The 26,292-nt window shown below is 33.8% G+C and overlaps 1 protein-coding gene across 1 annotated transcript in view; it reads right to left on the bottom strand.

Moving 5' to 3' along the window:
* The window catches only part of LOC136409563 (fibroblast growth factor 3-like), a 61,389-nt gene extending 35,704 nt beyond the window's left edge, over positions 1-25,685 (bottom strand). The window contains exon 1 of the mRNA XM_066391150.1: positions 25,124-25,685. Coding sequence (XP_066247247.1) covers positions 25,124-25,361 — 238 coding nt within the window. The 5' untranslated portion in view covers positions 25,362-25,685. The remainder of the gene's footprint in view (positions 1-25,123) is intronic.
* Positions 25,686-26,292: the final 607 nt, after the last annotated feature.

Here is a 26,292-nt window from a genome sequence, read left to right as displayed (position 1 = left end):
ACACCTACATATATATCAATGACAACATCCACGAATATAATTAATGCTTAAAATAAATAAAGTTCACAATATCAAAACTTAAATTTCCTGCTTAGATTTTTTTAGACATTCAAAAAAATCGTTGATGTTGTACCAAATCGTTATAAACAAGATTAAAGTTTGACATAATTCATTGAATCGTGGCTTCGAAACAATGTCTTGCCCTCTATAGATAAAATGTAACTATTTGTGGTCTTGGATATTTATTGTTAATGAACGCGACGACTTTGATCGCAGAAAGAGACCACACACCGTACATGAATTATGTTGATTGAGTAAAATATTTTGTGAGGGAAATTAAGAATTTGTAGAGAAAAATCTACGAGAATCTTGGCTCGATGAGGGCGCATTCGCCATTTTGTGTAAATTTTGCTTAAACATAGCACCTGGGAATATTTCGTTGAAATATTCTAGCATAATGTTTGCGGGTATAGGAGTGGCACAAAGCCGTTGATTGAGAGGAACATTACTGGATTTTTAAAGAGCAAACAGGAAAATCTAGCTAATCTTTATAACATGTTAGCGGGATTGAGTCAAATTGCAATCAGAATTCGTGAGTTAATAACTAGATAAATGGGATGAAAAAGTAATCTGCCATCTGTTAGCAGAAGCTTTTAATGTTGAACGTAATATGTAGTAGTCACTCACGGCACGCGTTAAATGAAGATCATTAGAACGTTTATCAAAGTCATGTAGATATCAGGTCGTTTACCTTTGAGTAGTATTTACCACGTTCCTAGGTTAGGACTTTTTTCAGCGAATTATTTTGGACTTTCGTGATTATTTTTGTTTGAGTGAAAATCTGGTAGGCTAAATTGAATTTGCTGGATGAGATGTGTTAGATAAAGCAAATATTTACTTCCTTCGGATTTTTTTATTTCGACTAGGTTCCATGTAAAAGTGTTGGAACTAGGGTCGCCGCGACAAGTAGAGTGATGAGAAACTTGTTTAAATGCAGATTTAGGCTAAATTAATGACCAAATTAACAGCTATTAAAATACCGAAGAACCGAAAATTTTAATTTAAATACCTCTTTCAGGAGCGATTATTATCTGAACTTATTAACGCCTAAGTTGATTTATCACTCTCAGATTAAAACGGTTCAGAACGCTCTCTCTATGACATAACCCCGAGTATTGCGGATAATAAAAATTGTAATCGGAGCCCCGACTTATACGCACTTATCTTGAATACTCATGTTTCCGTCTACGATTGCAGTGTCCTAGTAAGATAAGCTACTTGGTACGAAAAAAAAAAATCTTACCTCTTCTGCAAAGTTGCTTATCGCATTCTATAGCTGCTAAAGTGAATAGCTAATAGGGTGACTGGAATAAGAGTAACCTGAACTAACGCATGCCTGGACCCTGAGCAAGAATAAATCTACACTCTCATATCTAGGACATAGGTAATTTGTTTTCAGAGGGTCATTAGACTCGTGGATTGTTTTACTTTAGCTATATGGTTTATATATTTATTTAAAGGCCTCCTGCTTAGCCGCTGGTCGAAAAAACGGTTACCGAGAATGTTATTTTCAAATTGTCTGAATTGCTGTCGCAGTTATGCAACTATCACTCAACGCTGATTCGTAACTTTCCAGCGTGTGTTTTTGAGGAATTCATTAGTTTCGCTTGCCAATTTAATTTGAGAGGATTTGTGTCTTGAATGCAATTTTCCCCCGCCACTTCGCGTGGAAGATCCATTTGTTTATAATAAAATATCATATAGTTAGAAAGAAAACAAAGCAACATCCAGCGTAGATATAAACCGGAATCATAAACAGACCCACAGAAGAGCTAATTGTTACTAGAAAAAAGTATTTCACTAACGAGATCACTGATGTGGATCGTGTTTATTTTTTTAGTCGTCATGTGTTGTTGAATGATTAAACCGAAACTACGGCGGGCTAACAATACAATTTGGAACGTACAAGTCATGCCGATATGCACCTGATCTCAGATCACCTCCTTATCTCCGATCTCGTGTACTTAAGCTAGTTTTGGCTGAAATTCATTAGGCTGGTTACAGAACGAGCCTGTTTTGACGATAAACATTGAATATGAACCAGCAAATCTTGTTTCTTGGTGAAACAACAGAATACGCATTGACAGAAAAACCCTTGTCTGACATGTTATTTTGGTACCAACGTCGTACAGACGTCATAACAAGTTATGTAAACGACATAGACTGCCAATATGTTGAGAAAAAGACGTTGTCAGCAATGATATATGATAGTGGTACCTAGACGATATACAAGGTACAGAACCATATTTATTACGAATAAAAACGCGGAATTAATCTGTATGCCACAAAAATATAGATTTATTGCTGTCATGTTATCGAGTCAAAAATACTGATTGTTTCCATTCAAGGAGATAACGTTATGCGAAACGGTCTGTCACGAGCAAGTGTTAAGTTACCAGTGACAATAATAAGATACATCACTTGATAGACCGACTGACTGATGATCCAGCAAGGTACTGCCGCAAGTACGTTCGATTTACGTTGTTGTCAAGTCATTTTCACTTTTCTCCTTCGTTACCAATGTTGCGCCGATGAAAAGAATTAAAAGGACACCTACACCACAAACTTTCTGCTCGAATCGTACCATTTAGAGGACGTCCCAAGACTCAAAAATTACCTGAGAATTTAAACAAGGAAATTATCGTATTCAGTTGTAATCACCCATTGTTTGCAATTATTATATTATTGTCGATTCAACGTTGAAGATTAGATATTTCTAGAAAATGTATCGTACGAGTTCTTTCCAGAAGTAAATTTTATTGCTATGGATGGAAATTGTATTGTAACCTGAACTGCGTCAGGCAACTCCAAAAGTTAAATAGAAACTATTCGGGTCTGTACGTTTCTTGAAATTGTTATATAGAATTTAATAGTAGATTCAATAATATACCAAGAGAATAATTTAAATATCAGATAATGGTCATTTCATTGAAGCAAGTGGCTTGTGAAGGACGCTAAGTTTATGGAGCATGTCTTGATCGTTCTTACTTTTTGCAAAATTTTACGTTTTTTCAAATTCTAATGCTATAATTTCGAAACAAATCGAGCGAAAAAAAATCTAAGCGTAATGTAATGAATTATGAAATAAGCAGGAGGTTAACATGGAAATAAAATTTTACTGTAAAGTTGAAAATTTTCACAGAAAGAACATGGCAATATGCTTACCGTACATGCATTAATTTTCCACAAATTTTAGCCCGCGTAAGCTTAAATTCATACACATACAGGGTGTTCCGAAAAAGATGCCATCGTTGACCACAAATTCTATGAGCCTCAAGAAATCTAAGAGTATCAAATTGGCTTCCTATTTTTCAGAGATTTACTTTTCCTCACAACTTTCACAGTTTTTGAGATACTAAGTTGGAAATTGAAAAATATTGAACCCATCTACATCTACAGTCTACATGTGTAGATAGATTTTTCAACTGATTGCATAAATCTACAGGGTGATATTCTTTCTGGGGTCAGGTCTCTTTTTTGCATTCCATTTTTTGGTTGTATTTGGAAGTTTTTGTCTCATGTGTTTCTTTAATACCTGCCTCCTTGTCGAGTTATCTGCAAACGTATCTAGGAATGCAGATAATTTTCGCTTAAGATGTAAATGTGCTTTAGGCGTTTTAAATTATTGTAAAAAAGGTATTTTCCCTTACTTCATTAGATTATTAACTTTAGTTTTACGATAGTTTGTTATGCGTCCGGATATACGGGTAGAAACACATCAAGCTTATATATGTACTTATAATGGGAAAATAATGGGCATTTCTAGACAATTTTGCGAATAACTGGAAAATGGTGGCCAATACGGAAAACACTCAAAAGACATGAAACATTTCTAAATTGAACAAGGAATTTAAATATTGCAAATGAAATAGATGACCAGTGATGTTACACGAAAAAAGTATTTTAATGTAAACTGGGCCTACGGGCTGAAATAACACAGGAAGTTTATCACTGAATGATTGAGGTTGTCCGGAGGTGGTAAGTTTTCAGTAGTAAGTTGTTATGTAAGTGTTGAAGCAAGAATTATTGTTGACAGACCAACATGAACATAGAGTAAAATTAAAAACAAAAAAACATTGTCCAGCCCCGTTAATGGTAAATAATATTGAATTTAAATACAAAAAAATATAGGAACTTAAATAAATAAAAAGAACTGAAGAAATTGAAATATAAAATAACGAATGAGGGTTTTACGTAGTAATTTTGATTAGATTTGGCATCGTTGTATTTATTTGAAGTGGCAGTGTATCGGAATCGAACAAGAAATGAGAGTCCACGTGTTTAGCCTGTCAATTAGGCTTAAAAGACTTGGGCTAAAATTTGCTACAAAAAATTGAACTCTTCTTTTATACATTCTGCCTTTTTGGTCGTGTTTTGTGAAAGGAAGGTCGGAGAGAAAAAGAAATGGTTGGTGGCCGAACGAAAAGCGTCAAAAATCGCTCGTAAAGGAGCGGGAGCTACCGTCGTTGGGGCTTTTAACTATAGAACAATGCTATCAAAGAAAGGTAAAACAAAGATTAATTTATGTTGTGAGGTGTAAGTTATCTTTAAACCGTAAAAAGGCTGCCCACATTTGAAACTTGCTGTGATAACCGAACGCTTTAGATTTATTGAGTCACAGAGGCCCCGTTCGAGTTGAATACGTACTTACACAGTGTTTTCCAGGGGCAACCGTTTCGATTCATTTGCATGGACATTCCGATGTTTTGTTTCATTGACACTTTACATAAATATTAGTCAAAAACGATGATCGTTTGATTAATTGTTACCGTTAATTGCTAATTGATGCCAAATTATGCAATTAGCGACTATAAATAAGCCGATATGATACACTACTTGCCGCTTCAGAGGTATTAAAGGAAAATAAATAACTTTGCTAGCCGACAGGAAATTTATACAGTCAGAGTTATTATGTATTTGAAATCGGTATTTATACTCTCGTGCTAAGCAAAGAAATATTAGGGCAATAGCTGTCGAAGGGAATCTAGACTTCGCCAAAATATAAATATTTAAACCTGATAATATACGAGCATGGGGAATCCCTGGGGAAAGCCTAAATAAGCATTTTCACTTAAGGGATTAGGAAAGTAGCGATTTGGCAGTTCTTTTGATACAAATATTTGGCCCGTTCTTTCCAGAGGGAGAATTTATGTTTTGACTTTTTCCTTGTTTAGCCATAAGTAGCTAAACGGGGGAAAGTGAGTTAATCTCGAAGAACCCCTTAAATAAGGGGAAAAAGAAAACACACCAATTAGTGCGATTTTTAGGATAACCTGGGGGTATTTACACCTATGTGAATTGTTTCAAGGAATAAAGCTCTACCTACCACAGTCAGACAAGACAGGAGATCTCTCATCAAGTGAGTTCTTTTGTCGGATTATATAAATTAGCGGCTAAAATGCGGAGCCCTAAATTACCGTCCTACATTTTTGCTCTCTTTCGTTTGAAATCAATTTCAATCTTTTGTGATGGTAAATAACGAGGATTGCAACATTTTTACAGGACATTGTTATCGGACACGTTATGGCCTGACCAAACCATTCTATTACATACGCCTCAATTAAATCCGTTTCAGTAGTTAATTCATAAAGCTGCTAATTAAATATTCTTTGTTGACACGTCCGTCATGTTCTAATTAACAGCTTTATCTTATCTTCATGTGAAGCTCATGTCGAAGTACCGTTTAGTTCGGAAATATGTCTAAGAAGAGTTTTCATTTATTTAGCGTTTAAAAGTAATTTGTTTTGTCACGCAATGCATGGGCGCAGGGGCGTATTTACAATCTAATTTAAAAAAAAAAATCTCTAAATTATAAATTTAAAAGGGTTATATCTTTCACTTAGCATAATTAAAGCTTTCAGCGAGGCCTTTAATTGATTATAAGCAGCTTGGGTGAAGAAAAATTTATATTTGCCGGTAATTAAGCATCTCAAAATTGACGAAAAAAGACATCCTCGAAACAGGTTGTCGACAAAGGATAACTCTGAGAGGTAAGAATGTGTTTTGGGCGTCATGAAGGTACACGATGGAAAGTTGCGTAAACCAGCAATACCTGAAATGATGAAGCGATAAAGATCGCGATTAAAGCTGTGAAGAAAATATTTTAGTACGGCCTGTCAACTTTGATAACTTCATTTCATGAGGTGATTTATTCGCTGGGCAGGAAAGTTGCGAGAGAGCGGCTATTGAAATTAGGACCATAACTTGATGCTGCACCTTAGGACACTGTCGCATACTTTGCTAGAAGATTAACTAAAGCAATAAGGAAGAACTCGATAAACTCATTTAATGAGTTGATTTGAATTGGACTGCAATATCACTTTAACCGCAAAATGTCTCAATACCTTGAGAAAAAATCAGTCCTGACTTAAGCGACAGTCACTACTAGGTTTAATTACTGCAGGTCTGGGAAGTCAAAGTCGGAGTCACCCAAACAGTATTTGCTTTTCAAAGCTTATTTATTTAATTGTAAAAAATGGTCTTTAAACTGGAGAATTTTGCCGGCGGGATTTGACAACTGATGACATAAATAATAGTCTGTACAATTTTATTGGAGCACTTTGCACGAGAGACGGTTGTAATTGGCCTATTGAGCCTTAAATTATGGCTTAACCTATTTACAAATGAAAACTAATGAAAATGGAACATAAATAATATCGTTTAATATTGGGAACGCACGTTTTTAAAAGGATAACAGATTTGTTCTGCATGGGCAACACCATTATGTTTATTTGTGGCAAAATTGATACCTTGAGAGCGGTATAATTTTCATATACGGTCATTAACTTATAATTGTTTTGACGTCATTACCTTCGGGAAAGATTTTAAATTAGCAGTCATCAGTCAATCATCTGATGAGAGGCTCAGTTTCCAATTTGAACCTTTGAAGGAAATTTCAATAAGGAAAGGAATCGTATTGAAACCATTGACCCGTGGCTAGAGAGTACAATAACGAAGCATTTTAGGATCTGAGGATTTAGGGATGAAGTTTTTTCTGATTCTGGGATTATACAGGATGTTTCCAAAAATGTGAACAACACCCTGGAAATAAAAAGTTCTTGTCAAAAGATTATACTTATATCTATAAATTGTTTTTCAAAAATGTACTCTTGCGGAACTACGGTTCTTCAAAATTTGATAGCGAAAATGGTATTTTCTAAATAACTTTTCTTCTAGTTGATGAAATTTAATAAAATTTGGGTACCTATTGTAATCATATCAAGCATGCATCGCTTTCCACATCTTCCGGGAAGAGGAGGGGAGGCTACTCTCAACTTCTTTATCTGTAAACTTTTATGGTATTGGGTTTTTTAAACCGTTATATGGTTTATAAGATTTCTGGCGTTCCTAAAAAAAGGTGCTGTTGTTTGATATACCTAAACCCTTTTCCAGAAAAACCATATTTTGTCAAAGGGCGTATTTTACAAAAGTAATGGAATTTCCCGTGTATTTTTTAGTCTATCACTTGGATACCAAAATAAGCAACATTTTTGTGTTAAAGTTTTTAAAAATAAAATTACTTTGAAATGAATTCATGAAATTTCATCAACTGGAAAAAAAATTATTTAGATAATATTATTTCCGCTATCAAATTTTGAAGAACTGCATCTCCATAAGGGTAAATTTTTGGAAAATAATTTATAAGCATGAGTACAATCTTTTGACAAAAACTTTTCATTCCCGGGATATTGCCCACATTTTTGGAAACACCCTGTATAATTTATAACTGAAAGTTGAAGAAAAATAAAGAACAAGGAACGGAGAAATGAACCATTTAGAGGAAAAGTGATATAATGTTGACAAAACTCGTACCGTTTCTACGGTACAAGTTTAAAATGCGCTTAGAGACGCAATTAACGCGTCATTAATTAAACCTATACCGTTTGAGATCTCACTATATTAATATAATTTTTTACTTAGCTAAAATGCAAAACTTTTATTAAAAAAAACTAACTTATATCACTTTTCTTCTGAGCGGCTCAAATAGTTTTCTAATTTATAAAGAATATCCCAAAAATAATGGTACACAAGAGTACAATTTGTGATAGGGAGTCAAAAAATAGATGGATTGAGCTGGCTTAAGTTTTGAATTTCTAGCTTTTCTGCAAAACTAGGTAGAATGGATACAAAGAAATAATAAAATTACAAAATGGAAATTTAACAGATAACTTCTTTGCGGTTATTACATTGATTGAAATTGATTGTTACAGATACACAAAAAATGAAATTAAGCATAAATTGCAGAAAAATAAAATAGATAATTAAAAAAATGCAATAAAAAATCAGATATGGCTTTGAATTTGAGTTTAAAAAAGAAGATTTGAGAATACGTGTTAGCGAATCGCCAGAGTATTATTCAACGTTAGGTATCTTTAACTTAACTGTGTCTAACCGCAACAACATTTATTGTTAGCCACACCTTCGTTAAAATTACATATCATAGCCGCCGTGCTAACCAATCAGTTTTACTCTGGTCAAGTTCATCTCAAGGTTCCAGTGGTTTTATACTTCGCATGAATCATTTTCCAGAGCTGAGATACTCCAGAGTTGAGAGAGGTAATAGAGGTGAGTGTGCCCGATTAGAAGTGGACTGGGAGTGTTCTTTTTTCACACGGAGCTTTCACAACGAATTATCATGGACCAGTTAACAGTTTACCTTTTATTTAACAAGTTGTTTGCAAAAATATCAGGCAATACATACCATTTTCTAGTGAAATAACGTTTCATTTCTATGTGCTGTGTCTGCGTATCGCACGTACCAATGTTCAGTTTTTGCTATAGAGGCACTAAGTTTTACAGAATTGTATTTCTTTTTTTTCAGGAAGAATTTTAATTAAATTATAATGCATTTAGAGGAAATTTTACTGAACTAAAAAATCAGATTAAAACCTGTCCGCAGCTTTAATATAAACCTCTAACAGTAGATTAAGTTAGTCTATCTTATTGAGAGTCACCGCAGAGAGTAATTTATTGTTTTTAACGATAATCTGGTTCTTTATAGAAGTGGCTAGTCAATTTTTAAACGCCCGTAAGCCTTCTCCGATGATAATACAATAATTGCCGCCTTTATAATAAGGAAAATTATAACCTCGGTGTTTTCTGAGAGATCCGATATAAGAAAAATAAACATCACCGCCAAGGAATTAAGGTATTTTAAACGATTTTAGTAAGTTTATTCAAACCGCTTCTGAAACTAAAAAGTGCTTAATTACTATCAAATCGATGCATCAGATTTCCATTTAAATCTCTACACGTTATTTCAAAAGCACATAAACGTTAGATAAAAAAAAATTATCGTCGTGAACATTTCGATATTTTTAAATTCAGTTATGCATTCAACTTGCCCACGCATGTAAGCTCAGGTATCCTTGGATTATTATTTTAAAATGAGTTGAATGATAAGATTATTTTTTACGAGAGGCTTCCTGGTGAATTGTCCTACTGTCACAAGAGATACGAATAAGTTGCCTTAATTTAAATAACCAGAAATAAACTCATGATTTACAACAGGAATATCAATGTGAATTAATGTTTTCAATTGCGTTGAATGGTACACGAAGAATGAATCGAAATTCAATGGAAAACAGTTCACATTCGAAATTGGTTTATCAATAATTCTTCAGAAATTAATAGAAATTACCTGTAGCTGCTAATTGACAATATGTGTTCATGGATGACGTAGTTGTTCAAGAAAATCAAGCGTACCTTCCAAACCAACCTAAGTAGAGGTTGAGAAAGAAAATTTCACTTCGCCATTTATATCGGACTCTTTAGATTAAAAGAACCGTTTTGCATTATTAAAAATATCAGTAATATGTTCAAAAATGTGTCGTCTGCCGTTTTCATCAGCCCTCACTAGAGAAGCATGGAATTTCTTCTACTTCCATCTAGTTCATGGAATTAAATGAGACCCTTGTTAGTCAGAACTAATTTTATGCTCTACTAGACTTGTTCTGTTCATACTTCTTCTATGTAAACTTCTGTAATTTCATTCGTACTTTTCAGATGCTTTTCCAGAGGTTCCGAGGTCAGAAACAAAGATATTATATAAGTTCTTCTGGCACGTCTTTACGTAAGATATGGTCATAATATTCTGGAATTTGCTAATTTATTTATTTTTTTTATATCACTGTAATCTTCAATATCTGTATACAAGTGTTTGAACACACAAAAATGATCAGTTGATCATCAAAATCGACATATTTCACCACTATGTCCTGAAAAGAAATAACAGATCTTGTGCGATTTTATTGGATTCCATATTTGTCTATAAAATTTAGACTAAAATGAAATCATCAATTGAGTGCATAACAAATTTATGGAACACTCGCTATATTTGGTAATTGTTTACAGTCTGTGTGTGCAACTGTAGTAGGGCTGCAAAACTTTGGATCTCATCATAGTGTAGAAGGTCCAGCAGAACTACATAAGAAATTTTCGTTATCAAATTTCAATTGTCTCAACACTGCTTAATTTTGATTGTACGTTATGTTTTCGAACGTAACTTCTTTCCTCTTCTTTCTGTTTCCTTGCTTCAGCCTCCATCATAAATTCAGATTTATTCAATTTCCTTTCCTTGCCTTCTTGTCTCAGAATATTTATATGATATGCTAAAAGAGAAAATATTCAGCGTCCGTCAATCAGGTTTCTTCCTGTTTCTATTGCGGCTCCAAAACGATTAAATCTCTGTGTTTAAACACTGCAGCTGTTTCGAACTCAAATAAATGAATGTGTATCATCAAAGTATAGAGAATCTCTATGAACTAATTCGGATTCAATCGTGAACTTTACTTCAAAGTCTTGTTCTTAAAAGAAATTCATGTTTACTCATCATCAACAATTTTCCTATTTTCTTACGATAAGTCAATTTAAACATCATGTATACCTAAAGTCACATGTATTATGTCCTAAATACTCTAAATACACACAGCATAAATCTAATTGTATTAGCGGTGTCAGGTGTATGTTTTTATGGAGTACTAGTGAATTTATGGCGTCTAGATAAGTATTAACCTCGTCAAAATTTACGGTTCGCACCTCATACACAATAGCAAATGAGGGGATTGCTTTTAATAGTTACATAAAGTGTGGGTTTACGATACGAGACTCTCGCAAGGCAAGTCGGCACGAGTACACTAAAATGCGTGAAACTATGGCCAAAGCTAAAAAACCATTAACGTATGTAAATTCTTTGATAATGCTAATCGACTTTTCGTTAACGGTACACGCTCATCAATGAACTTACTCTTTTTAATTACTGAGGAACTTTTCCTTCTTCGCCTTTTCATTAAACATGATAAGATATTTTAAAGAAGACAAGTACACGATCGATTAGTACTCTCAGGTAGTTCTATGTTCTTCCAATTGATGCCTCCAAAACATTTAATTGACCGACTAATAGGTCCTAATCAATCAACAAACCAAATGAGCGTGCTGCAAGACTCTTAATCAGCGATAATGGCTGCAGTGAACCTCTCCGAAGGGCCCAACCCTCCTATTTCTAATAATTTATGCCGATAAAATGGGTCAAGCTTCTTAATTGGAACATTGTACCGATTTGTAAGCTACTTCTCAAACGTCACAATAAAAAAAATTCGTTTCGATAAGACCAGGGAAGGGCGGTGGAAAAGACTTTACGCTTGTAAAAGAACACCCATGGATTAAAACAATCAGTCAAGGGATATCAAATCATCATTCAATAGTAAATGGTAATTCAGTGTCAACCACTGCCCATGTTTCACTTCTTATCAATCTTTGCTGCGGATAGAATTGCGTAATACCTTACCTGTTTTACTTTTTAGCTTCCTGGTGCTTAATAAAACGCCTTCTAGCTGCGGGAGTTGGACTTAGTTCAAGTTACATCAACCAACAAAAACTAAATGATTTGACATGTTCCTGGTTATATTACATGATTTCTTATCAAGTGGGGAGATGTTAAAGTCATAAAAACAACATCTGTCATATTTAATCGATCCTCTAATATGACGAGGGCTTAAACGCTAGTTTATGATATGTCATTCAGAGACCACATGGCTTGGTTTTCAGACAATGACATATACCGGAATGATGCATTATTTCATAGGCTTGAGTTAAAGTATCGTTTAGGGAAGTTTCATTATCCAGTGAAGAATGTCACAAATAATACAGGGAACCTTCGCAATATCTTGTAAGTTGTTTATGATCATATGTGTATATGATAAATGTGCTGTAGGGAATTACGAGTTGATCAGCATTATTTGCATTTTTTAAATGGATATCCCGTAGATTGTGTCTATTATAAGGAGAGCTGAAGATCTTGGAAATGCAAGACATACATATATATTTATTTGAATAGAAAAAGAATTGTGCAATTTAAAGACCCACAAAATGATGTCCAGAGCCATGATATACACATTTTAGTTTAATACATATTTTAGTTTCTGAGTTTTTTAATGTTCAAGATAGAGCAAAAAAACGGAATATTTGAAAAACCTTTAGGAAAGAACCGACGCTACCGCGCTATAACTAAAAAATTTCAAATTTTTTGGAAATTCGCAGTAAACAAGTTCCAAAAATTCCTATAGAATAGAGAAATTTTCTCTATAACTCAGAGATTCCCTAAAAAACAAACTAAACCTTCGGGTAATTGAAAAAATCATTAGAAATTTTGTAAAAACGCTTCAACATAGAGTGAGACGTGCTATATAAATTAAGGGCAAAATCCGGTATTTCACGAAGCACTCTACAAATTCAATTTCACAAACACAATGTTACCATAATGTGAACGACTAGAAATAGACAGTTCAATCCTTCAGTTCTCAATATTAAATCTGTTGGAAGATTTCGTGCCACTGTTACTGATTTTCGAGGCAAAATGACGAAATCAAGTGTAATACGTTGTTTTTGAGCTTGTTTACCGATTTAAGAGCTAGTTATATAATCATTTAGGATATGCATAATTTTTATGTAATGAGTGGGGTTTTTGTTACTAAACCCTTCAAATATCGAAACGTAAATACTTTAATCGTTCTTCAGCTGTTATTGCTTTTTCCATTTTTGTATTTTTTGTTTGAATTAAAGGTCTTACCACTGCCTAAAATTGATTGAAATTGCATTTATCCATTCTGAGATAGATACGTTCTATACGCCTGAGACGGATTATTCATTATTTTTCTATTTTCGGGAAAATAACGCCTCACATACCAGTGAGGGTTATTGTTGCGGTGAAAGTGCACAGTACTCTCAGTAAAAATTAACTGAAAAAATCATAAAGCTTTTAATAAGGGTGGGGATAAGGGTGTTTGTCCGAGCTCGTAGTAAAGAGCGATTATTGTCGATTAGCTTTAACTGAAAATAGTGTGCAATTTCATTACAGCCCCTACTGATGAGCGAGGCATTATTCCCAAAAACATGTGGTCAAAAATTAAATTTATAATTAATTTTGCACGTAGTTTCATCACATTGTGCGACAGTCCCAATATTAATTAAAAAATATTAAAAAAGTTTCCCCTACATTTTCCGAGATCCCTTTCATTCATTACATTGGACAGTGTCTTTTAACTAAATTTCCCCAAAAAAAAAACAGGTATTTCAACAGCAACACGCCATTTGTTCTGTCTTCCTCTGTACATTGTAATGCGATTTTAGAATTAACATTACACAATGCTCTCCTCGATTTATTCTCCTTCTCTTAACTTTAACTTAGGAGATACGAATGGAGGCACTTAGGTCCGAAGAGAAATATCATCTAGATAAGTTTTAACGTTAAGTGACTATTAATTTTCACTAGTTGAAATTTGTTTGGTTACAACTACTGAAATTCTAAATGGCTTGGTCAGTAATAGAAACACCGAAACGGCCATATACAAGCCTTTTGATGGCCTTTTAAAATAATCCCAGAAACACCTAAAAATCATTTAGCTAGAGAATAAAGACACAATTCTGTCGCGGTCTCCTGGAACTGCTCCAGAAGCTATTAATCTGCCTCTTGAATAACTCAGGCTTTTACTTCCGAAGCAAATTGCCTTTTTCGCAGGGCTGTAAATAAAACTGTTGTCAAAGATTATTTGTGATTTTAAGTTTAAATCCCAAGAGATTTTGCGCATTCTCATGCAGCTGCCTAACCTAGATATCTGGGAGTTTTCAATAAGATTTACCTTTAGGCAAACACGAGGATATTGATTCACATATTTGAATAAGCCCGCCTAGAGGTCGTGAATATAACGCCTCTATTATTTGCTTTCGATAGCTATTGTGCCCTAAATAAGTCAATATTAAATCCTTTCCAAGACCTAGCAACAAGTGCTTATGCCACTCATGTTGTAAGACCGATAAAGTAATGATTTTGTTAAATTCTATACACTTATTCAATAAAGCTGGAAAGTGGAATAATAAATACGTTAGTTTTGTAAATCCCTGCATGATTTCTCGTTCGGTACACAAAAGGCCTTCTGCTATGTTATTTAAATCATAATAGTGCAACATTAAAAAAGTTAATAATAGGTTGGAGATCTTTATAGAGTTATCCGGTTTGGCTTTGTTTGTAATAACAGCTCTACGTATACAATATTTTTTCAGAAAATTATGGTTCCGATAAATTTAGCTCATTGGCAAACCATTGACCACCAAAGCGGACGAGCCCAAATGCAAATAAACTTCATCCAAAATGATACGTTACGTCAGGATATTTGGCCGGCACCAGGTTAATGTTAGTTTATAATATAAATTTTGTTAATCGAACTAGGAATTTTTAGGTAAGAGCAGTTCAACAACCTGTAGAATTAAAATTAGCTAAAGGAGAAATGTAGATAAGACGATGGAAATAAACTATAATATGGGACAGTCTTTAACATAGGCTTCAATGAATAATTTTGTCTTAATGCTGAGGATAATCCCCTGGAACTCTGGTTTTACATACATTTTTCATCCATTTTTTCTGGATTATCTTTATAACAACTGGAAAATTTGCGTCAATTGCTTTACATTCTAGTTATTTTTTAGGCAAGAAAATGTGGAACACTTTGCATTACTATAGTTGTAAAATCAATGCAAAAGAGTTTAGTAAAGCGTTTTATATTAATGAATCTGGGAAAAAGTCTACGTAAATAAAAAATCAAAATTCTCTAGATGTTCTTAATTATTTCTTTTAGAAGTCTATTTATGAAGGGCAATATCAGTGGTTAAGTATCAAAGTATTTGAGAAAGTACTCCAATTTAATCCCCCAATATGTCTAAAATCCACAAATTTGACTCCAATACTGTTACAAGCCGACATTGTCAAATATCGGCTGAAAATTAATCGAAAGTCACTGTAAAATTTTGAAAAGCGAGTAATCACCAAAATATCAAAAATATTCTAAAAAGGCTATCCAAGATTTCCCGAAAATCTACCAAACTCAAATTCGAATCGAAAATAATTCTTATAGCCGAGCTTCTAATACAATTAAATATTTCTAAAAATATTTTAAAAATTCGGGACTAGAAAAACGGCTTCAAAAACCACAAAAACTCCGTCTAAAACTCACAATTGCTTTCAAAACGCTTTAAAATTTCTAGCAAAAAACTGTCCATATATGTGCCTAAAATTTGTCGTTACTTTGTTCTTACAATACCTAACTCCTATAACTACAATTATTCCCATAAAATCAAATGACGGATAATAATACGTGTTTGTTGAAAATTAAACAACACTAAACCCAAAACGCTGCCATAACGATGAATTCTGTTAACCTAGTTACGTGTACGTATGAAATTTATGACAGAAAGCCCAGATATGAACCATTAATGGATTCCTGAAACAATCCATCTCCATTTGATGGTAGAAACAGGAAAACCTGCGCTTTGCTCGCAAGTGATTTACGTGACAGGCATACGCACTTAGCTTGTTTGTACTAGGTCAGTAATGCATTGTTTTTCGATCCGTAGACGAGATATCAATGGCGTTTTATTATGTAGTTTGAGGCCGAATTAGCACCTGTTTGCATAATATTCCACTTAGTACATAATACCGGTGAAAATCGAAACGTAGCAGGAATTCTCGGCTGTTGATATGTAAATACTTATTAATGCCTCTTGTATAAGTTTATTGCAATACAAGCTCTGGCGGCGTAGGCTTTATAGCTTAATGGCATATTAAATTGGACGTGTATTATTTAAATTTCGGTAAAATATTTGTATAGAGTTTGGTATTATTGAATACTCCTATAAAAGCCTATTTTTTAATAAAGAAATCACTGATCGCAGTATTAAAGCCGCATAAAACTGTCTTCTCTAGAAAAAAATGTCCATAACTTTCAGAGTCACGATTAACGGTTCTGTAGTGGTCCAACCCAACAAGGAATCTTTTGGTTAATTATTATTTAAAACCAAAACCAGATCACGGATTATTTTCTTTTGTAATGCTACTCATGGCTTATACCTTGCAGTTTAATCACGATCTTGTCAATCATCTTTTATACAATGTTAACATGACGTATCGATTATTAGGTATACGTGATTTTACCATTACAGTTTTGGCACCAAGATTACATAACGATTACTTTATTAGGAGTTCGCAATAGGGCAATTGTCACGCAATTGGCACCTTGAATCACCTCTTTCCTACAATTTTACACCAACCGACACAGATCATTCGAACCCACACAAACCGACAGAATTAACTCATCAAAGGCTTGTCATAGTCTCTATTAACAATTAATAATAATTAATAAAAAACAATATTTTTTAAAGTATTTTCACAACTGTTGCTTTTCTGGTTCTACGAGGATGACAATATGAGTGTTTTAAATTGCACATCCAGTATATTTTGGAATTTTTGGATTGGCTTCGAAGTTCTAAGAATTGTTCCTGTTCTATACTTTATTCTAATTTAGATTGTTTTCGTGACATTTTCCTTTAGCTTACAATATTCTCCAAATCGATTACTTCCTAATTCAAATCATTTAGAAAATACAGCAAGCCAACGTACAAAAAAATCTATCAAAGGTAAAAATTTCGAAAATCAGAATAAAGTGAAGACAAGAAATATTCTTGAATTTCGAGACAAATCTAAATGTGCATCGATATACCGAGTGTTCTATTTAATTCTTTTTCCGCCATTCTTGAAGAATTTTCAATATTTCGCAGTGTCAAAGAACGAAAAATTAAGATAAATGAATTATTTTTTCATTATTCAGTGGTTACCTCAGTTCTTCCGGTTCTTTTTCGTACGCCTGTATAAGTGATTAATACGAATTTTATTCGAGGACTACCTCATACACAAAACACTATTAATCTAGTTCTTACATCGTAGAGATTTCAGGATTTTGAACAAGAAGAACGCATTTGAACAATTAATAACCTGAAGAAGAGACAAATGAACTGACTCACGCAGGAGGTGTACAAATTATGAGGTGTGGCGTTTAGGGCTAATGTGTGTCAGGGGACACTTTTTATTTCCACTATTTCAGGCGATAACGATCAACCAGCATGTTATAAAATCCGAGGCGCCGTCAACCGAAAAAAAGGCAAATAAAGGCCCCGTTTAAGCCTACTTAATTCTGTCAGTGAGAGCAACACCTTACACGTAAATTACAGTGGTAAAGTGAAAGGTAATTTACTGTAAGCCCTTTAATCACATTCTAGTCTCAACTTAATAACGACCTTTCAAGCACCCACTTAACTTTGACTTAACCGCGGTTTTGATTCAATTTCGTTTTTCACGCAAATAAAACTGTTTAAGAAAAACAATTCTGTCAGACAGGCGCCTGTAGTTCCGTAATTACGAAAATTTCAGGAAAAATTGAAACGATAAATTAAATAGTTTTTAAGTAAACAGGTCTCCAAAGAAGTCGCCTTATTATGGATGTCATGATAGACATAATAATATTAAGCTTTAATTAACTTTAAATTACATGTAAAAATGCTGTCTGGTTAACCTAATAAGCATTCTACAGTGCAGAACTTGATGATGAATTGGACTTTTCTTTGGTGGGCGTCCCACTATTTCGCTTCTAATAATGTTATTAAATAGATATGGAAAAAGTGAGATATATTACCTGGCATTAATTAGCTTCAAGGTAGGTTTATGGGCTTTCAGAACTACGCAGGAAAATGTTTAATTCTTGGTTTCGATAACAAATTAATTAGCAGGTAAAAGTATCAATTTTCAAATCAACAGCTTTTAGGTCGAATTATTTAAAAACAGACACGTGTTTACGAAGAGACATTAGGAGAAATCTTCTAATATTTTAAGGCTTTTGTTAGCAAAAAAGAACACAAAGATTCACCGTCGCCCATCAAGCCGAGACAGTTTTAATTTGATTACACAGATAATGAAAACATTTGTCTGTCATTCGTCCTATATATGATTAGTTCATATTTCATCTTAATGACTGCAGTCTGAACAAACACTGACGTTTCTACAACTTTTGTTACATATACCAGTAGGAATTAATTTTTATTTTTTAATAAATAAATACATAAATCAAAAACCGGTCAAAGCTGAGCATGCATATTTATAACAATCAGAATAGAATATTTAATGTACCCCGGGATTGAACCATCAAAGAAGTATCGGTTACCATGGGGGTTCATTTCTCTACGGGGCATTAAGACCTCCTTCACGATTTATTGAATATTCTAACGATTAATTGAGCCTCCCTTCGGAAGGCTCAATTGAATTATTTAGGACGGTGCATCCCTACGGTAAGAAGAAATCATTTAAAATCAACTCTAAAATATTGTAAAATTGGACCATAAAAATGGGAACAATTTCAGAGAATTGCTTTTACGGATTTAACTTTTCCCCACATTTCAAGAGCCTTAACCGAAATTTGGTCTGGAGCAAAGTAACGCGGTTTTATTTCAGCTACATTTCTGAAAAGGGGCGGTAATTGAAATACCGCAGCTGTTCCCTCTGAAGAAAATTGTTTCGTAGTTGTGTTATCTCTCTTTCGAACAAACTAGTACTGCACAGAAAATCGCTTTGGAACTTGGACGAATAGCTAATTTTGGAACCTGCGTGTCATTTGCAGACTTGTTCCTGTTTGCAGGACAGGTAGACAACATTTTAAAATGAGAAAATTCGAGATGCTAGATAGCTTATCTTAATTTCTTTGGACCCAAAACGGACGAGCTCAAATATAATAAATAAGAACTGATTCACAGTGGTCCGTTCGGCTCAGTGCTCCTTTTAATTTCCGATTTAACGTTCCCATATTCGCGTCTTTAAATTAAATCTTAATTGTTAAATATCACAAGAGCGGGTAGGGGGGGGGGGGGGGAGGTCTGTATTCTCCTAATCTAATACCACACCCTCTTACAACAGTGTAAGGGGTGATTTGATTACATCATTTTAAAATTGGTATGAAGGTTTGCTTTTATTTCATTATTTTTAATTCAATTTTCTCAAATCTTCAATTCGATTACGTCCATTTCATGATTCAGTGAGTCTTCAAAGCAATCGTAAGAGCAGATTATCCGCTATGAAAAGAAAAATGGAACATTGCTTAGAGGTTGTTCAATTAATTTCTTATGTTCAGACATTCATGAAGATTTTAAAACATGTCTTCATTATTGTGGATTAGAAATTGAAGGTAACTTCAAGTTTCTTTAAAGAGTTCTGTCATTTCTGAGTTTTTACTTAAATTTTTTTTAGTAAGGTTTGAAAATTCTCTTCACAGTCCTTTCAGAGCTTTTTTTTACAAGTATTAGAAATTTCTTATAGAAGATTTTTAAAAAATTGGAAAAACTGAAAATAATTTGGGCGGTTAACTTAATTTGACTTCAAATTAAACCAGTCGCTTGAATTTAAAATTATTTCAAGAAAAGAGACTTTCCCAAAGAATCTCACAAGGTATGAATGATTTCAACGATTACAGGTTTCAGTAGGTATGACCCCCAAAATGTAAAAATTTAGATTTCTTAAGGCCGTTTTCTTGAATATAATTGTTTTTAGAGGTAAATTTAATACAATAAAAATTGCTGGGAAAATAAGGCTCTATTCAAAAAATTCTTCAGCTACAGGAATTGTCATTTAAAAATTCTATGATGTCATTGGTTTTAAGTTCAACTAGTGATAATGCAAATATTTTTAAGCGTTTTTCTTGGTTATTTCCTCAAACAAGATTTTTGCTACAAACGTCTATTGATAGTTATTTCCGAGATATAGCCGTACCGTATTTTAAACGGGATACGCTGTAAGTATTAGGTACAGCAATACTTACTTTAATAAATTAACTAAAATTTGAAGATGGGCATGGTTTTCGTTCTTTGCATTTTCAATGTTTTGGTAAATTTTTATTAAGAGCAATTCAACTATCTCTTCCATAAAATGTTGCCTGACGTTACTGCAAGTCGGCTGGATATTGACTGACTCACAAGACCCAAGAAAAGATACAGTTGGCCAATAATTTTTCTACCAGTTGTATTCAGCTCTGTATATGGCGTTAGTTTAAATTATATTGTGATTTTTGATATTTTATACTTACGGAAATATGTTGAATATTTTAGAAGGAAAAATTCATTGGCGTTATTAATTTTTTACTATATCGTATGGTTTGGCTACATTAAAAAAAAATGTTTTAATGAAATTTTTAAAGATATTTTTTTTATACACTACATCATTATATTCTACGCAAAAGAAATTATCGATATACGTTTTAAACGTTTCGATGCGTTGAGAAATAGTAGAACTACAAGGGATCCGAAAATAGCTAATTTTCAAAAACGCCCCAAATTAAGAAAAAATCTATGAAAGCTACGAAAATTGTTTTAACGCCATCTTTCGTTTCACAAAAAGTGGACAATGTTCGTGAAAACCGCATTCGTCTATCTTTACTCACAACCAAGATAGCCTGTAGACATTGTAAACGGAACATTGTATTCTTCAAAAATGAAAACATACATACATATTTCAATTTATAATAATATAATATAATAAAAAATCTCGCAATATGGGATTTTATTCAAATATACACTATCATTACAAAAGAAATACATAATATTAAAAAAATTAAAAAAAAACGTACTTATTTTTTTGAAAATTGATTATTTTTGATTAAGGTAAATTGGATTAAACTATCGAACTTCGACTGAATTATTACTTAACAGAGCTTTCCATCTCATAAAAAGAAAGTATACCGTGAAGACATGTAAGACTGGTAAGTAATGGAGAAAGAGGAGGGTAACTAAACCATTTGAATAAGAAAAGACGCTAAGAAGTTATGGTTACAAAATTTGAATTCATTCCTTGTTAATCAGAATTAAAAAAGTTACAAACTGAGTAAGAAATGAAACGAACAACAAATTTTTACTATGTAAGTTTCAACAACTTATATTCGGGATATCAAAAACAGAAATCAACAACAAAAATAATATAGTAATCTGAATTAATTTTTTAGTAACTTTTTAGTAATAAAAAGTAATCTGAACAAACCTAGGTAAATTGTTGTAAGTAACCCTTGAACAACGTAATTGATTTAAAATCATAGCATTAATTCAGTTTTATTGAAAATACTATCCTCCATCATATACAACATCTGCACTGGTGGCTATAGCAATTTCTAGAGGATTTTAGAGCAATAAAGACAATTTTAAAATGTTTGATCTTAATTAACTCTTAAACAAGCTCTTAACCTCATTGAAGGTGATACACAGTTTACTACACTCCCTTTGGCGGAAGCCCGCAGGGGTCAACATTTAGATTACTCAAAGATTGAATACAATCTTGTTAGTGTTATTTATTAAAATTTAGAACTCACGTGTTCCTGCATAAGAAATTATCATATGATGACTGTGGTTGGTACTTAAAAAAAATAATTACAAGATTCCAAAAATGGCCGTGAATCTAGGACGCAGTACTTTAAAAGTGCGATTAGCGGAGAGTGTAAAGCTTTGAAGAGACAGAACTCTGGTAGGTAATTACCCGCTATAATAAAAATAAATTAAGTATATTGCGTCATGTCTGCACATAGTTTACTAGTATATTCCATTAAACCTAAATTGGTACTTACATTAAAAAATGAATTTCTTTCAAAATGCTCAAGAAACAGTCCGAATTTTTAAGAGTAACTTTAGACATCAAGCAATTTCATAAAAGAGGTTTTTGAAATTAAGGAGCTTTTGTGGTTAGCCTTATGGAGAAATATGGACTTCATGTTGGTACTTTCTTTCTTAATCGATGGTCTTCTAAATGGCATCTTTTAATAGCGTTTGACACACATACTCATGTGAGTATTTATAGAAAGTGCATTGTGGCTGGAAGACATTTTTCATTCGCCGGTACGTGCGGTGTAGTACAATAATACACGAATGCCATTACTTAACCGCATGTACCTGCGTGTCAAAAATCCTAAACGTTGTGGATACATATCCCAAAATACCCATTGGTTCAAATGGATTCGGTGCTTATGTATATTCGGGGCCATTAAGAATCTATTTGGGAATTTGATTCGATTTGGGTTTTCTTTGGCCGATATTTACATAAACATTTCAGTTGTATTTGAGGCAATAGAACAAGATTTATTCTTGCCGTGAACACTTGTAGAGACATGCTAAAGATACTAATCTAGTATCCGCGTAGCTATGCCTTGCAGTTATTTTAGCACCTCAGTCTTAACGTCATGGTGTCTAAACAATTATTCTCTTGCTCCCCAGTGGCGTCTCTATTGCTTTCAGTTTCGATAGTGAAAGTGAAGATAAACAATATTGACATAATGGACCTACTGAATCCAGTTTAGTTTAATATCTTTTAGTACTAGGGTTACAACGTTAGACTACAGCTTTAGCTTCTGAGAATAATGCAGAATTAACCTTTCCTCGTTCTATGAAAATTGTGCCTTAAAACAGTACTTAATTGATTAAAATAATCAATATTCACCAATAGTGGAAATGTATTGAACGTACGTAACACTTTAAACTCTTGAACGTATAAACTGATGAAGAGTCAAATTGAACTAATTTAATAATCAATCTCCCTCTAGAGGCAACTACAACCCCTAAATTTTTAAATTGAAACTAGTATTTTCAAGTTTTCTTGGGGAATATTATGATTTTAAAATTTTATTATGAAAATTAACTATAAAGGAACTAAAATAAGAAATTTTTTATTCCTATAAATGGACTTTTAACTATATATGAGAACCATGCATTATTTTATGGCAAATTTTGTTAGGGTATTAGTCATTTATGATACAGTTTTTAACGTCTATACTCATTACTACTAGTATAAGAAAGCCAATTCTACAGAGCCTCGCATGAATTCGCTAAAATTGCAAGTATTGTTTTTAATGAAAATGTTCAAACATGTAAGATTTGGTTACAGTTGTGCATCCATGGGAGCGTTCCAAATTAGATAAGAACCTATAACGTGAACCAATCTGATACAGGATACACAAAAAGTAACAAATAATGGATATTTCCGTGGATCTTAAAGATTCTACGAGAAAATCTGGGAAATTATAGATATATTCTATATATGTAAATAAAAAAAAATATGCAGCTGTATTTTCCGAAATATATCAAATTTCAATGTTTCAGTCAAGATGCACTGTTCACATTTATACCTTATAAACATTTTTAAGAATTTTTCCACAATCATTTCTGAATGTCGCTGCATTACATAATGATCTTAAGTTGAAATGACAATACATATTAGCCAACAAATTACGCAAATGCGTTATTGAAAATAAAATTGGGTACCTGGTCCAATTTGCAAATACATCATCGGCATATAAAAGAACCAGACGGTGATCGTCTGAAAGGAGGTAAATATTGGAAAACAATTAGAATAACGGCGTTTCGAGGAACTTCGTTGTGGTTGAGATTAAACCTTTTGACGATCAGCCAGATTCATAAATTAAAAAAAATATTTTTTCAGGCTACGACGAACGTGTATTATAATTTCCAATTAAACTGGATCGACCTTTTGATTATTTTGCTTATCTGACTGGCGAATTGAAGTGCGGCAACTTGATTGTGATTTAACACTCGTGAATTAAATACAATAATCACGTTAAATTAACCATTGTGGTATCGAAATTTGCGGGGCCACCAGAAAGTTTTTGTTCAACACGTTCTTTAACCTCCAGAAGAAATTCAGACTTTTGAGTCGTTATCATAATTTTGAGCGCTGAAAACAATTACTTTTTGATTATCACTTAAATTACGCAATGAAATGCGTTTAAAGCGATTCATTAAAGCACTTTTGCTTTATAGATAATTTATTCGTATTGCGTGCACAGGTTTGGAAAAATTTTTAGAAGTGGGTAGCGCTACTGACTAGAACTGAGAAATTCTATGCAGCTTTGAAAATATAACCGCAAAATGGTTTAATATAGATTTCCGAGACATTGAGCCGTATTTACTTTGCGGGGCAAATTGGTCTTAAATTTATCTCATTCTAAAAGTTGTAAAGAGCCTAATAGCCGATTTATAATCCAGCTGAATCGAGTAATTGAAAAGTTAATAGTATAATAAAAGCGAGTGTTTGTTTTAAAAAATGAGCTTAAATCTCCGTTAATATAACAGACATTTTATTCTGGCAATGCGAAGTAAAGTAAATATTTTAGTCACGCGTACCGATTTTTAATTTTACTTTCTATTTTTTGTTATCTCATATCATGCCATAACATTTTAAAAATCACCGATGGACCATTATCCCAATATGCTTAGACTTGAATTGCTTGTTTAATTTGGGGTGGTTTCATTTAAGTTTGGGGTGGTTTCCAGCGCTTCGCAATATAAAGGGTGACCGTTAAAAAGAACCTCAAGTAGGCGTTGGAACATTGGTGGCATGTCCTGGATAAATTCATCTGTTATCAGTCGACAGTCAGATGTTTCATAATAAATAGCAAATGGTTTAATCAACGCTCTACGTTTACCTTCCCCGCCCATTTTAATTTATTTTTATGATTACCGGTTATTATTTTGCCCAAATTCCTATTCCTCTGGGACTTCTGTATCCTATACATGATGAAACTTTGAATCGGTAACGGTTATCGAAATAATTTGCGTTACCTAATGCTTTTTAATTTTTTTTCTTTGAAATATTTTTCATTCATTTTTTTCTTTAGGATTAGTGATTAGAAAATTTTTTTGTACTCACTGAAGGGGCTAGTGTCGTCGGTGGTACCGTTGACAGTGCCGCCCGGCAGAAGTTGTAGATGTCGATTTTTGATGAACATCTTAATTTTTCTTGCGGTGCCGGTAACGAGGGACAAATTGGCGGAGCGCTCGCTTCGGGCGGCGGGGTCCTCCTCCCCCTCCGGGGGCGGCTTGGTAGGGGGGGCGGCTCGTGCGAGGGCGGCAAATAGCAGTAGGCCCAGCAGCAGCACCTTCACCATGACTGGGACATAGTGCTTCACTGTCACTGTCACTGTCGTACAGTCGGCTTTGGCGGCATGCCGACGACTACGGACGGCGCGCGAAATTATTTTATTCACAGTCACAGCACCGTGCTACGTGTGGCTGTGGCGGCGGACGCACTGCCACTGCCACCGCAGCAACAGCAGCTGATGATGGCAGCATCAGCCACGAAGAAGAAGACGCGTCCGTCCGCCACCGACGGCGTCGACCAGCCACCCATCACGCGTCGCGACGCACCACTCTTAACTCTGCTCCTCTCAGTCGCAACCCGGCTCTCAGTACCGACGAGTCCCTGAAACAGCTCCAGCTACATCTAAAGCGTCTCACTCCCACCTTTAATTTAACACTATCCGACTTGCTACTTTTGATATATTTCATAACCAAGTCATGGTGCGAATACCACTTTTAATTCGAGATTAAAACTAATCAAGTAATTTTATCATAATTTCATTGAGCATTGAAAGGTTGAAGTTTGCATAATATTGTCGAAAAACCCTTGAAAACGTTTTATTGCAAAAATTGCACCATTCTCTAACCACAATGTCCAGAACGTTGAGCATGTCCAGAATTTTTATGAACCAAATACGTAAATTAGCTGATAAATTGAAAACGAAGCGAACAATCAAATTAATCACGCTTACCAAATATTTTCGGTCCTGAATGTAAACAAAGCAGTAACACTATGAGATGTTTCCTCCTGTAATCTCTTTAAGCCTGTTCAAGGAAGCTAAGAAAATTATATAGCCCTCTAAACCGGCCTACATTAAGCGATCTACTTACTACTATTTGTGCTACTGAAGCCCAATCTAGCTCTTTCGATTTTATAGGCGTATTAATTACACCATTAAAGATTTCTTAAAAAGAAACCAGAAACCGCACTTTGCGACAGAAACTGCGAGTTATTTTGCG

Source organism: Euwallacea similis, chromosome 6, assembly GCF_039881205.1.
Source record: "Euwallacea similis isolate ESF13 chromosome 6, ESF131.1, whole genome shotgun sequence".
NCBI classification, from domain to species: Eukaryota; Metazoa; Arthropoda; class Insecta; order Coleoptera; family Curculionidae; genus Euwallacea; species Euwallacea similis.
The sequence above is the reverse complement of the archived record's forward strand: the minus strand, read 5'-3'. Positions and strand labels throughout refer to the sequence as shown.